The 14989-nt window shown below is 43.0% G+C and overlaps 1 protein-coding gene across 3 annotated transcripts; it reads left to right on the top strand.

Moving 5' to 3' along the window:
* Window positions 1-5092: 5092 nt before the first annotated feature.
* On the top strand, window positions 5093-14292 carry WDR13 (WD repeat domain 13). 3 transcript variants are annotated; one of them, XM_039340224.1, is made up of 10 exons: window positions 5093-5594; window positions 7793-7879; window positions 8647-8887; window positions 9951-10060; window positions 10295-10425; window positions 10657-10964; window positions 11769-11949; window positions 12032-12173; window positions 12309-12427; window positions 12632-14292. In XM_039340224.1, exons 1-10 carry the CDS (start codon window positions 5518-5520, stop codon window positions 12814-12816), a joined length of 1581 nt encoding a protein of 526 aa, XP_039196158.1. In that variant the 5' UTR covers window positions 5093-5517; the 3' UTR covers window positions 12817-14292. The 3 variants fall into 3 exon arrangements, with proteins under 3 accessions (XP_039196158.1, XP_039196157.1, XP_039196159.1); XM_039340223.1 differs by lacking the exon at window positions 5093-5594 and adding an exon at window positions 5623-6172; XM_039340225.1 differs by lacking the exon at window positions 5093-5594 and adding an exon at window positions 6251-6386.
* Window positions 14293-14989: the final 697 nt, after the last annotated feature.

Here is a 14989-nt window from a genome sequence, read left to right as displayed (position 1 = left end):
AGGGTGATGGGCACCAATGCAGAGAATGCTCCTTCAGCTGGTGCAGAACCCTACTCGGTGTTGCCCTGGGGCCCCGGTACTTCCTGTGGACAGTCCCTCTGGCAACCTCGACAGACAGCAGCAATGTGGCCTGACTTGCCACACGCCCGGCATGTTGCTGTATGGAAACGACATTCCATGCGTTGATGGCAGCCTCCGCAACCCATGCACCTAAGGAACAGAACTGCTTCGTCAGCTGGCCTCGTTCCCTTCTCTTGATGCCTCTGTAGCTTGTCGACTTCGTAGTCTAAGTCAGTGTCTTCCCTTCGCTTGGCATCCTCATGATGGACTGTTTCGGTGCTTGACGCGCTTTTGGAGGGCCACAGCACTTTAATGGCCCCTCTGGCGGCTTCATCTGCCATGACCTCCTTCAAGGCCTCCTGTAGTGAGAGAGTCTCCTTAGCGAAAAGTTTTTGTTGAAGCTCTTGATTCTGGAGGCCGCAGACTAGACGGTCTCTTAGTCTCTCCTCCAAATCTGTGAAATTGCAGAGTCGGGATGCTTAACAAAGAGCGGCGATGAATTCTGTGGCCAATTCGACAGGTTGTTGCTCCCGCTGCTCAAAAGCGTGCCTCCACACTATCATGGATAATTTTGGCTCAAAATGGTCTCGGAGCCTTTTTTTTCAAATCCGCGTAGGTGATGGACTCAAGCGGTGTCTGGGCAACTAGGTTTTCTGCAATGTCGAAGGTGGCGGGGCCGCACATGCAAAGGAGGGTCGCGACCTTCAGTCCATCTTCGGCGACCTGACCAGTGCGCAGGTAGTTTTCTATGTGGGAAATGTAGGACGCCCATCGTTCCAGGTGGTTGACGTCGAACTCTTCATGTTTCCCCACTATCGCCATGGTGAGTTGCTTGTGTTTCTTGTTGCTCACATTGCCTTGTGCTGCTGGCTTCTGCATAGGCCCTCGGACAGATCCTTAGGGCATGGTAGTCTCTAGCGTGGCTTGATTGGCAGACTGGGGGGGGGGAACATAGTTCCTGTGCTGGCCTCACCTCTAGTGATTTCAGTTTCTTATGATGAAGCTGCATATCCCACCTTCATCGCCACTGTTAAGTATTCGGTTCTTGAAGGCATTAAGCAAGACGAGTGTTGAAACAGCAACAGGTTTATTTAATTCTGAAGAGAAAACAGCTCAAATAGCTGCTGTGCAACTATTTATATGGTTAGCCTCCAGGCGGTAGCCAATAGGTTTAAAGCAGCGGTTCTCAACCTATGGGTCACGACCCCATTTGGGGTCGATCGACTATTTCACGGGGGTCGCCAAATCACGCTGTCCGCCATTTTTTCCCCTTTTTCCTAGCTGTTCTACTCCCACTTATTGGCTTTCAAAAGTGCCGTTCCTGCCTCCCTCCTCTTTGCACATGCACAGCTTTTTTCTATATAAAGTTAGGAAGTTTCGGTTTCAGAGCACGTGATGGAAAGCGATACAGAGGACAAGCGGCAGAAAGCAAGAGAGAAACAACCAAAAGCGGTAAGTTTCCCCTCTGGGGGAAAGGGGTTAGCAAAAGGGTGCCACGAGCTTAAAAGAGATCGCAATAAAGAGGACGGTGAGCATGCATAGTGTCCACCCAAACACACACCAAGTCTTGTTGTGGCAACGTTAAGCCACGACTTACACGCCTCCTTTTAGTCTGCTTGTTCAAATGCCTTCGCAATAAGCCGGCAAAATCAAAACTCCCTCTCTCTCTGGCGGCATTGAACCCACAGCAATGGTATGTATGTGTGTGTGTGTGTGAGAGAGAGAGTGTGTGTGTTTAAACAGCAGCAACAAACAACAACAAAAAGTATGTGTGTGTGGGGAGAGGGGAGATAATGATAAAGGTGACAGACCGGGTTTTCAAGCCGATCTCTTTCACAGTATATCCAGCCCGACCCCATTCAGAAGAAAGAAAGGCTGCAGCCGGAAAGAAACGGGAGAAAGACATCTGCACCTTTTGTTACACTCCCCGAAACCCCCCTCCTATTTCTCTGGCCTCTCACGCAGATCTGGTCAGGGAGCCATACAATTCCGGGAGGGGAAAAGGGGCGCAGGGATATTTCCAGAAACGAGCGAATCCAGTACACACAGCGACGCCCATATTCTCCCCGGCAGATTCTACCTCTCGCTGCAAGAAAATGTGTTTAAAATTTCTCTGCCCCTTTCTTCCCCTTTAAACCCAAGACCTGCCTCATTTGCAGACTAGAGCGCTTCCCCGATTAGCCCAGCTTAAAACCTTAAAGCTCGGGCGTCCCTCAAAAGCCACTTCTCCCGACACCGGGATCAAAGAGAAAGCCGTTTAAACTTTACCTATTATTTTCCCCCACCTCGGAAGGTAACTTAGGTTCCTCCATATTGCATTCACCCAAGCCAAGCCACCATCTGAAAATGGGCCCTCAGGTTGGGCATTGATTGCCGCCTGCAGTGAGGGGGGGGAAGCAAGGACCGCCTTACCTGAAGCCCCTGTGCATCCTTTCTGGAGCCGCCAACGCCGCCCGCTCCAGTTCCCCACTCTGCTTACAATGGGTGCTAGCTAGGCAGACTCGCTTCCTCCTCCGCCGCTGGCAGCAGTAACTCCAGCCTCGCTGCCTCACAAGCCTTTTTGGCCTGATAGGATGCAATGTGAATCTGGAACTACATAAGGGAGGCTCACACAGAGAAAGCCTTCTACCAGCTCGCTGCCTAGTGCGCTCTGGGAGATAGAGTCCGGATCGAGTTGTTGGCCATAGGCAGCTGTATGTCAAGGACTACCTTTCCTAAAAAGCCCTGCGCACCCCCACTTTCTCTGCCGGGTTTTTTTCTCCCCCCCCCATCCACCAGCTCGAGTACGTTCGCGTTCCCTGAACCAAAAAAGCCGCGCTCAATATATTCAGCCGGGCGGGAGGTCTGGGATCAGCGACGGGGCTGCAAGGCTGGCCATTCCCTTCTTTTCCGTGCTTCCCTTTTGGTGATTTGCACAGCAGGAAATATTATCTTTCTAATTTTATTTAGGGTAAGTTTCCAGAATCTGGCATCTGCTTTTCTGATTTAATTGCATAGTGGCTCTTTCTGTGCACGTTGTTGACTGAGTCCTAGGCCCACTCCACTTGGGGCTTTATAAATAAGAGCCCTTGGTCCTTTTTACCCGTCACTAATGTTCGGATCTCATCTTCAAAATGTCTTTCCCTGCAGCGAATGAAATTGATTAGCATGATGTCCTTGCTGTGATTATAGCATGGATATATGAATTTTCAGAGGTAACCAATCAACTGTGTGTAAACTTCCTCTTCATGGTCTGGATCAGGGAAAAATGGAGTTTTCCTTTGGGAAACATTATGGTGGCTAAATGAATGAAAACGGAGAAATATCTTCTACTCATCTTTGCATAAAAAGTTAAATAATCTTATGCTTGTAATATTGATGTCCTAAATGGCAATTACACTAATAGAATGTTTTATTTTCAACACTTTTTTAAAAATGTTAATAATTTTAATCATATTGTTAAACATTACTTCACTGAAATCTGCATTGAAATAATATATTGTATCAATAATTATAATAAAAGGGGGAGGAGCAAAAAATTACCATCCCATACATTCAGTGAGAAGAAGTGTTCCCCTGCAGTGGCTAAAGAGCCTGGGGTATTATGATTTGATTCACCCAGCATCCAAAACAAACCAACAAATCTTATCTTGGTTTTGTGGTTATTAAACCATGATTTACTGTGGAAGCTGCTGTTATGGTTTATTCAGCTAATAGAATTCATCAGGTGCCTGGTTCAGCATAAAGGGGAGCCCTTTGCAAGCAGCAGTGATATAGTATTACTAATGGATTTTTGTTTTTTAAGCATAGTGATAAAATCCTTTCTGGTCTGAAGGCTTGTTTTAAAGGGTTTTCTTTTTTTTGGCTTTGTTCTCTTCCAAAAGAAGCTTGTGGTGCATGGTTTACACTTGGCAACTTTTTCATCAGTAAATCTTGGCTTAGGTTGAGACTCTTTTGACTATTTCAAAAGTAATTCCAGTCACCTTTGTAGTTTTCCTAGAAACATCCAGAGAAATGGTTTTTTTTCTAATTACAACCTATGTCATTTGGGGGTGACCATGTCCACCAGATACAGAGCTGCAGATACCCAGAATTGGTCCTGCAACCTTCCATTGTCTCCCACTGACTCAGATCCACTTAAAAAATATTTCTCTACTCTACTTTTTTCCAAGTACAAACAAATGCTCAAAGAAATCAGCTTGGACTTTGGAAGGAGGTGGCATCAGTATGTTGATGGCATTTTGCTTGCCTTGTGTTTGGCCCAGAATCAGTGTCTGAGATCAGTAAGGGATTGGGAGGGAGCCAGTCAACTAGCTGAGCTGATTGTGCAGTCAAATGGTGTCAGTCTGCTTTCCTTTCCTCCTGAATGAATCTTCTTCACCTGGATGCCCTCTTGATGTGTGGATTAGAATTTGTCTCAGCTGATGCTATCAACTGGTGATCTGGAGATACAGATCTTTGATACAGTTTTGGTAACTTCTGCAATGTGCTGCCTATGACTTCTGGTTTGTGGTTTGGTGATCTCTGTGTTTTCTTGCAGATGTTTCATTATCAAACTAGAATCCTAAACCCTGAAAATCTTCTCAAAAGTTGGGGGTTGTCTTATACGCCGGAAAATACAGTATTCCATTTCTAGTTTAAGTTTCTGTTACTACTAAACCTGTTTTAAGACTTTATCAATTTACAATTTCCATAATCAAATATTGTTTTACTTCAACAGATTATCACTTCAATTATCTCTTCCAGATATGTTCAAGTTCTTAATCTCTCTTATCCCTCTTTTAATCACCAGTCTCATTTATATCTTCTTCCAATAATAACTAACAGTTAAAAAAAAGAAAAATGTTAAACCTTACTTCATTTCAATTCATTACACAAACTTCAAATCACATCCAAATAATTATTTACATTGCGATACAGAACAGTAGCAAAATTACAGTTATGAAATAGAAACTAAAATAATTTTATGGTTGGGGGTCACCACAACATGGTGGCCACGCCCACTTGGTGGCCACACCCACAGTGGCCACACCCACTTGGTGGCCACACTCCTGGGGGTCACCACAACATGGGGAACTGTATTATGGGGTCACAGCATTAGAAAGGTTGAGAATCACTGAACTTAGTTGGGGTGGTATAACTAATGTGTAAACTTCAGTTATGCCTTCATCTTTCTGAAGATCTACACGCTGGTGAATAAATACTGAAAAATCAATGAAACTATATTTCTGAAAAAGTGGAAATAAGAGTGGTTCATTAGAGAAGCAGGATGGGTGGAGCTGTAGATTACTAGAGCTACTCAGGTACTCTAGTCGAGATGGAAAATACATCAGGAATGAAGTTGGCCCTGTTCTTTTATCGTCGGTTTTCAAAACAACTCCACAGATATTCACCACTATTGCAAACTCCACCTTCTATATAAAGGCCCAGATTGGAACCTAGCAGGAAGAGTGGCCTTCCCTGGAATCTGAACCAGCCATGGCCGGGACACTCGAGAAGCAGAAGAGTAACCTGAGTGGCAGTAGCCGTGACATTCGAGGCTGCAGGAAGTTCCAGTAAGTTCCTTATGAGATCCTGCGGTCTCAAGCGGGTAATTTGCCAAGTTTTGCGGAAGTAGCTTTACCCGGTTGGCTCCGATATATATCTTTGTGTATGCACGTAAAGCCTGAACGCTTCTCGGGTCAGATTTAGACGACTGTAGCTACTCCGCCGACGGGCAAAAAGCTCTCCCTTCCGTGTAAATTGTGCGTCCTTCTTGTTTTCCACCGGGTGGTTGCCATTCACCCAAAGGTTAATGTTAAAAATAATTTTAAGAGGAATATGCGTAACTTGCGTATCATCCAGTCCCTCTCGGGATCTAAGTCCTTGGCTTATTTGCTGTCACTATTTCGAGGAGGCGCGCAGCCAAGACCATAGTTATTCCTAAATTCCACCTTGCGAGCTCCTTCCTTCGGAGACTCCGCTCTTTCTTGGCGTGCCCAGAGGGCGGGAATGGAGACTCCCGCATGCGCGGCCGCCTTCGCTGGGCTGAAGCCATTGGGACTCCGCCTCCCTCCCTCTTTTTCTCCTTCCGATGTTCTCGCTGCTACCGCCGGCACCCTCGCCAGGTTTGCGAAACCGGGAGCCGCTTCAGGTACGACCCTGATACAACTTTCCTGAAACCTTTCAGATTGCAGTCCTGCCCCGGCTGATTTTCCCGCAGGCACCCCATAATAGGCAGCTCCGGGGGGGGGGTGCTGTCGCCATGGAAACAAGACAGTCTTGATGCTTCTCCATCGTCTTTTGGCCTCTCCTTTCTAATGTTGTGGTCACCATGGAGATCTGGTGGTTTTTGCCTCCCTTGGAAGGTGTGTTCCCTCCCGATCCTCTTCGCTTCTCTCCCGGGGGGGGGGGGGGAGGGAATCGAAAGCATCGCTCCTTCCTTCCTCTTCCATGTAATAGGACAGCCATGACTGTCTTCCCGTAACATTCCTTCAGCATTATTCCATTTTTCTCCTGCTGTAGACTGCTGTAAAGCATTATCTCTCATTGGCAGAATAATAACATATTATAGAGAATCTGACCTTTTGCCCCTCTATCATTTGGGCTGCTTTAGGCAATCTTTGTGACAAAAATAGGATGCTCTTTGGAGAGAAGAAATGAAAGAGATCACATAAGGCCCTATGGAGGCCTGAATTTGACTACAGTAATTTAGATATGCTGTTGTAAGCCTGGCTAACTTCCTAATTTTTTTTTTTTAAAAAAAACCCTGCCTTTTGCCCAACTGCAATATGAAGATCACTTTTATACTGGAGTGCAGATGTTTTTACGCTGTCTTCCAAACCTGATTCCTCCAGATCGTTAGACTAATAAAGGCAGAAGAGGCAGGGCAGGCCTGAATCAGGTTTGTTACTGCTGTTCTGAAATCAAACAAAAATTTCAGGCCTTCATTTACCCCTATGTTGTAGTTGCCAGTGTGTGTGTGTGTGTGTGTGTGGGGAGGGAAACATCCGTGCTCCTCAATTTAAAATCTAACATTTCTTTCCTCTAGGTGGATGTGAAGTGCCATTAATAGTAGTGACTTGTCATTTGTTGTTTGTCAGAGCCTGTTGCAGAACTCTTATAATACATTGGGATGTACATTTTCTGTTCTGTCTGACTGTTGTCTTCACTTAAATTTATCAGCCTTGTATATTAGCCTATCAGATCTGGCAGAGTAGGCATTCTGCAGGGACCATTGGCTATGAACTTACGTTTGGTGGGTCCCAGGAGAAGTACTTTCTCTGCTGTTGTGCCCACATCATGGACCATTCCCCCCCCCCAAAAAAAATTAGATCAGCTCTGCCCCTTTTGATATTTCAAAAAGTTCTTAAGACCTATGTTATCAGGCCTGGGATTCCCAGGCAACCTAGCTTAGACTTGCATGGTTCCATTGTTGAGTTGGCCATGTTTAGCTCTCTTCCTTCATCTATGGTTTGTACCTTTGGCTTCTGTTAGTTATACTAATATGGATTTTTATATTTGATATTTGATGGTTTAACATCTGTTGTTGTACGCTGCCCAGAATTGATTTGGTGAGATGAGTTACTATATAAATTTGATAAATAAATAAATGTATAACAAAGTTAAAGATGGTCATTTTGAATACATGAATGTGATGCTAGCAATTTGTAGAGCTGAAACCCTGCATATTGAAAAATGGAGCTTTATTACGCTGTTTCCCATTGTAAAGCCATCTCTGACTCTTAAGTTCTTTGTACTCTTTTGACTGCAGGCACCCAGTTACCAGCTCCCCTGAGCGGCCAGTGGCAGTGTGGGGCATGGCAGCAGTGTGGCAACAAGTGTTGGCTGTAGATGCACGGTGAGACTCCTAGTTTGAATGCATAGGTGGCTTGAACAACAAGGAAAAGGAAGCATGCCAGTATAGTGTAGTGGTTAAGATGCTAGTCTGGCATCAAGCGGGACCCCAGGTTCATGTATATTGAACCATGAAATCTCCCATCAAACTAGCTGTTCTCTCTCAGCCCATCTTACCTCACAGGATGGTTATTCTGGAGTGAATTGGGAGAATTATCTATATTGTCTTGAGCTTCTGAACAAAAAATGCAAGATATACTTCTAGCACACATGCTTACAAATAAGTCAAGTATACGGGACAGGTTGTTCTTAATTGCTGTCCAGGGAAGTAAATTATTGAGAACACAGCTTCATAAATCTTGAGATTTTATTCCTATGAACTGATTATAGTTTAGTACTATATTATAAGCTTAGGAATTAAGTTAACACTGAGGACATGGCCTGAGAAATGGGGGGGGGAGCTCTCTGCTATCTTGATTTTTGAGAACAAAGTGTTATCATTTTGAGAGAGGGAAGATTTATCTGATTGGGAAGGAATAATGAAGGAGTTTTATTCTAAATATGTCTGTTTTTCTTTTAGTGAAGTTAAACGCATACTGACATGTGATTACAGCACTGTACTGAGATGAGCAGAGGTCTTTGTGCTGCAGAGAATTTTATACTCTCTCAGTTAGTGGAAACTCAGAATGATGCTAAGCAAAAGAGGTTAAATTCAACAAGGGTACTATTGGCTGAGGTTTCAGGCAGCTAATGCATCATCTTGTCTTGCAGATACAACGCGTACCGCACCCCAAACTTCCCTCAGTTCCGTACACAATACATCCGCAGACGAAGCCAGTTGCTGCGGGACAACGCTAAAGCAGGCTTCGACCCCTTGCTTCGTAAGCAATACCTGCGGCTACGCAGTCAGCTTTTGGCCCAGCGCTACGGCCCACTCTCAGAACAGAGCAGTTTTCGAGCCTACAGCAACAGCATTGTCCGAAGCAGTCGCACTACACTTGATCGCATGGAGGTACTCAGGTTTTTGCATGTTAAAAATAGTCTGATGGTAATCAGTTCAGTATATCTGATAGGGATAATGAAGTTTTTTTGAAAAAATCAAAGCTTTGAAAACTTAATTGCATTTAATCAGTCTTGCATAATTCTGATTCTGTGTTTCAAAGAGGTTTGGTATAACAAGAAAAAAAGAGTAATCCTAGACCGGGGGTCCCCAACCCCCAGTCCGTGGACCAGTACTGGGCCAGGGCATGCCAGCAACCGGTCCGTACAAACAAGCAAAGCCCTATCTGTGGGATGCAGGCAGCACACAAAACCATGCCCCCTCCGGTCTACAGAAAAACCTCTCTCCACGGGACCAGTCCCTGGTGCCCAAAATGTTGGGGACCTCTAGCCTAGACCATTGGAAAGAATTAAGCAATTAGTATCTTGTTTCTTAAAAATTACAGGTAGTCCTCAATTTACAACCACAATTGAGCCCAAAACTTATGCTGCTGAGAAATTTGTTAAGTGAGTTTTGCCCCATTTTACGACTTTTCTTGCCACGTTTGTTAAGTGAATCACTGCAGTTGTTAAATTAGTAACACAGTTGTTAAGCGAATCCGGTTTCCCCATTGACTTTGCTTGCCAGAAGGTCGCAAAAGGGGATCACATGACCCCGGGATGCTGCAACCGTTATAAAAGTGAGTCAGTTGTCAAGCATCCAAATGTAAATCACGTGACCACAGGGAGGCTGCAAGTGTAAAAAATGGTCATAAGTCACTTTTTTCAGTACCATTGTAACTTCAAACAGTCACTAAATGAATTGATGTAAGTCGAAGACTATCTGTATTTGCACTTTCTTAGGCACAAGAACTTGAAAATGTCCAAACAAGAATTGGGGAGATGGAAGGGAGAGATAGAACTTGGTCGATACCGTGTTACCTAATATAGCACTGAAGTTTCATTTCTGTTTGTTTCCAATCCAGAATCCCTGGGGACAAGCTTTGCTATTCTTCCCTTCACACAGTGTTCCTCGGCATTGTGTCCTCCAACCACTTTATGTCTTAAAACGTAAAAATTATGTGTTGTAACAATAGGATTTCGATGACGACCCAAGAGCACTGGGAGCCCGAGGACACCGCCGCTCTGTCAGTCGAGGTTCCTATCAGCTGCAGGCTCAAATGAACCGAGCTGTCTACGATGAAAGGTATAATGGCAACTAGAGAACAAGGGCCCGTGTTCCTCTCAGTCTGCTCACTTGCTGCGTGTTACTTTTTTTTTTTTTTCAACTTTTAATCAGAAAAGGCTGGTGATAGCCAATGTTGTGACTCCAGTCCATTTAATCAAAGAATAAAGGTTCTTTAGTTTTGTCTTGTCTCTGCCCCATTTCTGTTGAAAATTAAGGTCGTGATCTGTCAATTGATATTATTCTCTTCCTTAGGTCCCCAGGTAATGTTGTCCCCACTTCGGTGGCAGAAGCTAGTCGTGCTATGGCTGGGGATACTACACTGAGTGAAAACTATGCCTTTGCTGGCATGTATCATATCTTTGACCAACACGTGGATGAAGCTGGTGAGTAGAGGAAGAATATCGCAGTCAACCACATAAAGGCACTGCTAAGCTTCTTCCTTCCTTCTGTCTGTCAATACAATAAAGGGCATGTATATTACTATTTGCAAAAAAAAAAAGGAAGATGGATACTAAGTACTGATCAAGTCCCTTATCCAAAGAAGAGGTTATTATGATTCAGGATAGTCCAATATTAATCTAATGATTTTTTTTTCCTCTTCTCCTTTTCCTCAGTGCCTAAAGTTCAGTTTGCCAATGACGACAAACACCTACTAGCGTGCTGCTCTCTAGATGGCACCATTTCAGTGTGTCAGTTAGTACCCACTCCCCCTGTGGTGCTTCGAGTGCTGAAAGGACACAGCCGTGGTGTCTCGGACTTTGCTTGGTCTCTCTCCAATGACATTATTGTTTCCACTTCACTTGATGCCACAATGCGCATTTGGGCTACAGAGGATGGCAAGTGTATCCGGGAAATCCCAGATCCAGATGCTTCTGAACTACTTTGCTGTACTTTTCAACCTATGAATAATAATCTCACAGTGGTGAGTCAAGTAACAGGGATATGCTGCTCTTTACTCTCCTGAGCAAATTTTGTGAGATATTGGGCCTTTGTCATCCAGCTTACATTTGGCTGGAGTTTATTACTCAACTTTATTCCTATGATGAAAGTAAGGAATGCACTGAACGATTTAAAAGCATTGATATATTTATTCTTCTCTAATGTGAAGGAGGGGGCAGAAGAGCAAAGGGGTCTAGTTATAAGAAGTTAAACATTAAATTATCCAAACTAAATCTCTCTCTCATGAAGACAGGGGTGGAATGTTTATAAGAAAACTACCCTTCTAATTCGGTTTACAGGGAGCCTGCCCATCACAATCCTAACTCATGAGAGTTGTAATCAGATGACCAACCTGATTTTACAACCTTCTTTTGTGGCATGAATCACCGTGATCATTAAGTGAATCACAGTTGTTAAGCAAATGCCGCAGTCATTAAGTGAACTAGTGGTTCCCTATCATTGTGAATGAAAATGAAGTGAATGCTGATTTGGAGGGGGGGGAGAACATCGTAAAATGTGATCACATGACTGCAGATGCTGCAAATGGTCATAAAGGCAGCCTGGTTGCAGAGTACCCAAAGTTCAGTCACGCAAGCGTGGGGTGGGGGTGGGGGGAAACCTGATCATGGAACTTCAAATCCAGGTCATAAGTACCTCCCAGGTAGGTCCTTTGGAACTTCAAACACTTGCTAAGCAGTCAGTTGTTAGGACGACTTGTATACGTTGCTAGTTCCTCATCTTTTGCTTACTGCAAGTTACAAAAATGGTTTCTTTATCTACCCACCAGGTGGGAAATGGAAAACACAACCTTCATGTGATGAACATCTCGACGGGGAAAAAAGTGAAGGGTGGCTCAAGCAAGCTAACCGGCCGGGTTCTCTCTCTTTCGTTTGATTCTCCTGGGCGCATCCTCTGGGCAGGAGATGACAAAGGCAGCATATTCTCCTTCCTCTTTGACATGGCCACAGGTGAGTTTCCAAGAGGATCTTACAGAGATTGGCTGCAGCCCAGTTTGGATCGGAGAGTTTCTGCTTCATGTCATTTTTGCAGGAAAACTGACCAAAGCCAAGCGCCTCATAGTTAATGAGGGAAGTTCTATCACCAGTATCTCAGCCCGTTCCTGGATCAGCAGAGAAGCACGCGATCCCTCTCTCCTCATCAATGCATGTATTAACAAGCTGTTGTTATATAGGTATGATCCTATTGCACCAAAAGACGTGTGCTTTATTTGTATATGCGGAATATTAATAAATCCCATGTAAAGGGTAATACATGCCTGTTATATGTATATATGTGTTTATACCATTCCTTTTACTTTTCTTAACAGGGTAGTGGATAATGAAGGAACATTGCAGCTTAAGAGAAGTTTCCAAATACAACAGAGCTCACATCCTGTCCACAGCATTTTCTGCCCCCTCATGTCTTTTCGTCAAGGCGCTTGCATTGGTACGAGGCCTGTGTGGCCATTCTGCCATTGGAAAAAGAACGTAGCAGAGCCAGATCTTTCCTCTGTGCTTTTAATGTTTCCATTTCTTAACGATTTCCTCTTTAAGTAATACAGAGTTTAAAGGAATTGAAGACCCCCTCCTTTATTAAGGGCCTGTAGTTCATGAAGGTTTTATTCTAATAATTTATTTTTGTGCTTTTCAGTGACAGGAAGTGAAGATATGTGTGTATATTTCTTTGATGTGGAACGTGCCACCAAGGCTATCGTTAACAAACTTCAAGGACATAGCGCTGCAGTCTTGGATGTCAGCTTTAACTGTGATGAGAGTCTCTTAGCCTCCAGTGATGCCAAAGGGATGGTTATTGTCTGGAAAAGAGAACAGAAGTAGCATATTTTCCTGTGATGAGAAAGGAATAATGCATATGAGACACAGCTATGAGGACGACCGGGATCCTGAAAGAGGATTAAAAGATCCAGTATTTCTTCCTATTGTTGGTTTATAGCTTCTTCATCCTGGAACATCCTGAACATACTTCCATAATACAGTGAGACCACTGCTTTTGTCCTTTTCAGTTGGTGAGATTTTGTACAGCATACAAAGGATTCCACTTACCCTGTGAGATGTGGCTTAATGGATCGCACTATCCAGATTACTGTTCTTTTGCTAAAAGAGAATGTAGCCAATTATGCTACAGGAACTGCTTATGAATTGGCATAATAAAGTTTAGGACTTCAACAATTCTTTTCTAATTCGAGAATGTGAAAGCTAACTTAGTTTCGGTCCCATGTTTTCCTAGATAGCACGAAACTGCTTTACTATATGAAGAGAGCTCCTTTCCCTCCTGGAAATATATTTACACAGCATGGGTTAAAGTACCACAGTCATTACTATGTAACACAAAAGCTATTAAAGATGAAGAAAAACACCTGCCTCCATTAAGAAGGATCAACCCGTTATTGAATTTGTGGACTTCTGCAGCTTTAAATTTGTGCGTAGACTGCCTTTCAATATAGAATTTATGTAGTAGGATATTTGCTTTAGCATGTTTCTCAAGAGCAAGTTGACTTAGTATTTTCCTAATGTAACCTTTGTGTATGAAAGCCACAGATATGAACAGAGTATTTAATTTCACATTTAATTCCATGTTACTAATAAGCTGTCTAGAATCTACCAAAATAATTAGCATATTCCTGATACCGCAGAAACAAATTTTCTTAGAAATGAAGTTCTGAAATGGATCTACTTAAATTACAAAAAGCATTTTTTGTTACATCTTTCACAGCATGCATGAAACGGGTGTAAGTGGGAGGGTTGTTGTATTAAACTTTCTGTATTGTGGTTGTTATAATTTTTCTTTGGCTTTGTTCTCTCCTTTGCATAAGAAGAAACTGTAAATTAACTGTCAGTGGAAAAAATAGCAGGTGGTATTTAATCATAGGTTTTTCAGGCAGGTACCTGGCAGAAAGGAATAGATTGAGAGGTAACAGTAGTACAATTAGGTAATCTTATCAAGAAGCATGAACTGAGCTAAGGGGATCGTATCTATGGACATGCAAGCCAGTCACATCTTTGTAGCAAGGAAATTGCAAGGCGTTAGGCAGAGTTGACAGATTTTTGAGTACAGTTGACAGGATTAAGAGATTATATGGTAATGGTGCCTGAAATATATAAATCAGTTTAACTCTAAAAGGAGAAGTATGTTAGGCTGAAAAAAATACAGAGTTAACAGAATGTAAAGTAGCATGAGACTTTCAAACAAACTGTAAGTATGTTTAGGGTAAAGGTATGTTTTTCTAACAGGTAACACAACTGTATTTTCTAATAAACTATAACTGCAGTTGACTATTTAAACTGCTTTTACTTAAAAGCTGGTTATCTTTACCAGGGGATGGGGGGGTGGGGTGTCATCAATGGTATATTGCTTCATGAAGTAAGGAGTTCACCCCATGACACTCTGTATAGGCTTTGTTTTGTCTGTCTTAATGGACCAGACTGTTATGACATTCTATGTACATAATATGTACCAGGAAAATTTAAACACAAGAAGAAATCAGTGGTCTCCTTAGTTACTGGAAAGGATGTACTCAGAAGAACAATGTCACAAGGTCTGCTGATAGCATACGTTGGTACGCCAGAGATGATTTATCTTCCACAATAGCACAACTTCTTTTCAAAGCAGTATAGATGGTAGCTCTCAAACATCATGTGGACGCAAATTCTACAACACAATGTGTTCAGAATCTAATGATTGCATTCACACAACATGCTAAGGTGGGTTATGTTTAGCCTTGGTTAATGTTGCCATGGCCTAACAAAACCAGGCTCTTTGATTAATTTGTATTTCGGTATACTGTACAACTCTAGAAAAGAGAATTAATAAATCAGTCACCTGCCCTAAATATCCTGCCTCTCAGGGTTTAGTTCTGAGATGGTGCTATCTCTAAAGTTATTTTATTCCATACAGAACGTTATTAATTCTGATTACAGATTTTAAACAAGTACTGTAATCCTAACCTTACCAGAAGTCTTTGGTGATGTTCCAATAACCTGGAAGTTTCAA

Source organism: Crotalus tigris, unplaced genomic scaffold (assembly GCF_016545835.1).
Source record: "Crotalus tigris isolate CLP2741 ecotype Arizona unplaced genomic scaffold, ASM1654583v1 scf7180000017742.2353718, whole genome shotgun sequence".
Lineage (NCBI taxonomy): Eukaryota > Metazoa > Chordata > Lepidosauria > Squamata > Viperidae > Crotalus > Crotalus tigris.
The sequence above is the reverse complement of the archived record's forward strand: the minus strand, read 5'-3'. Positions and strand labels throughout refer to the sequence as shown.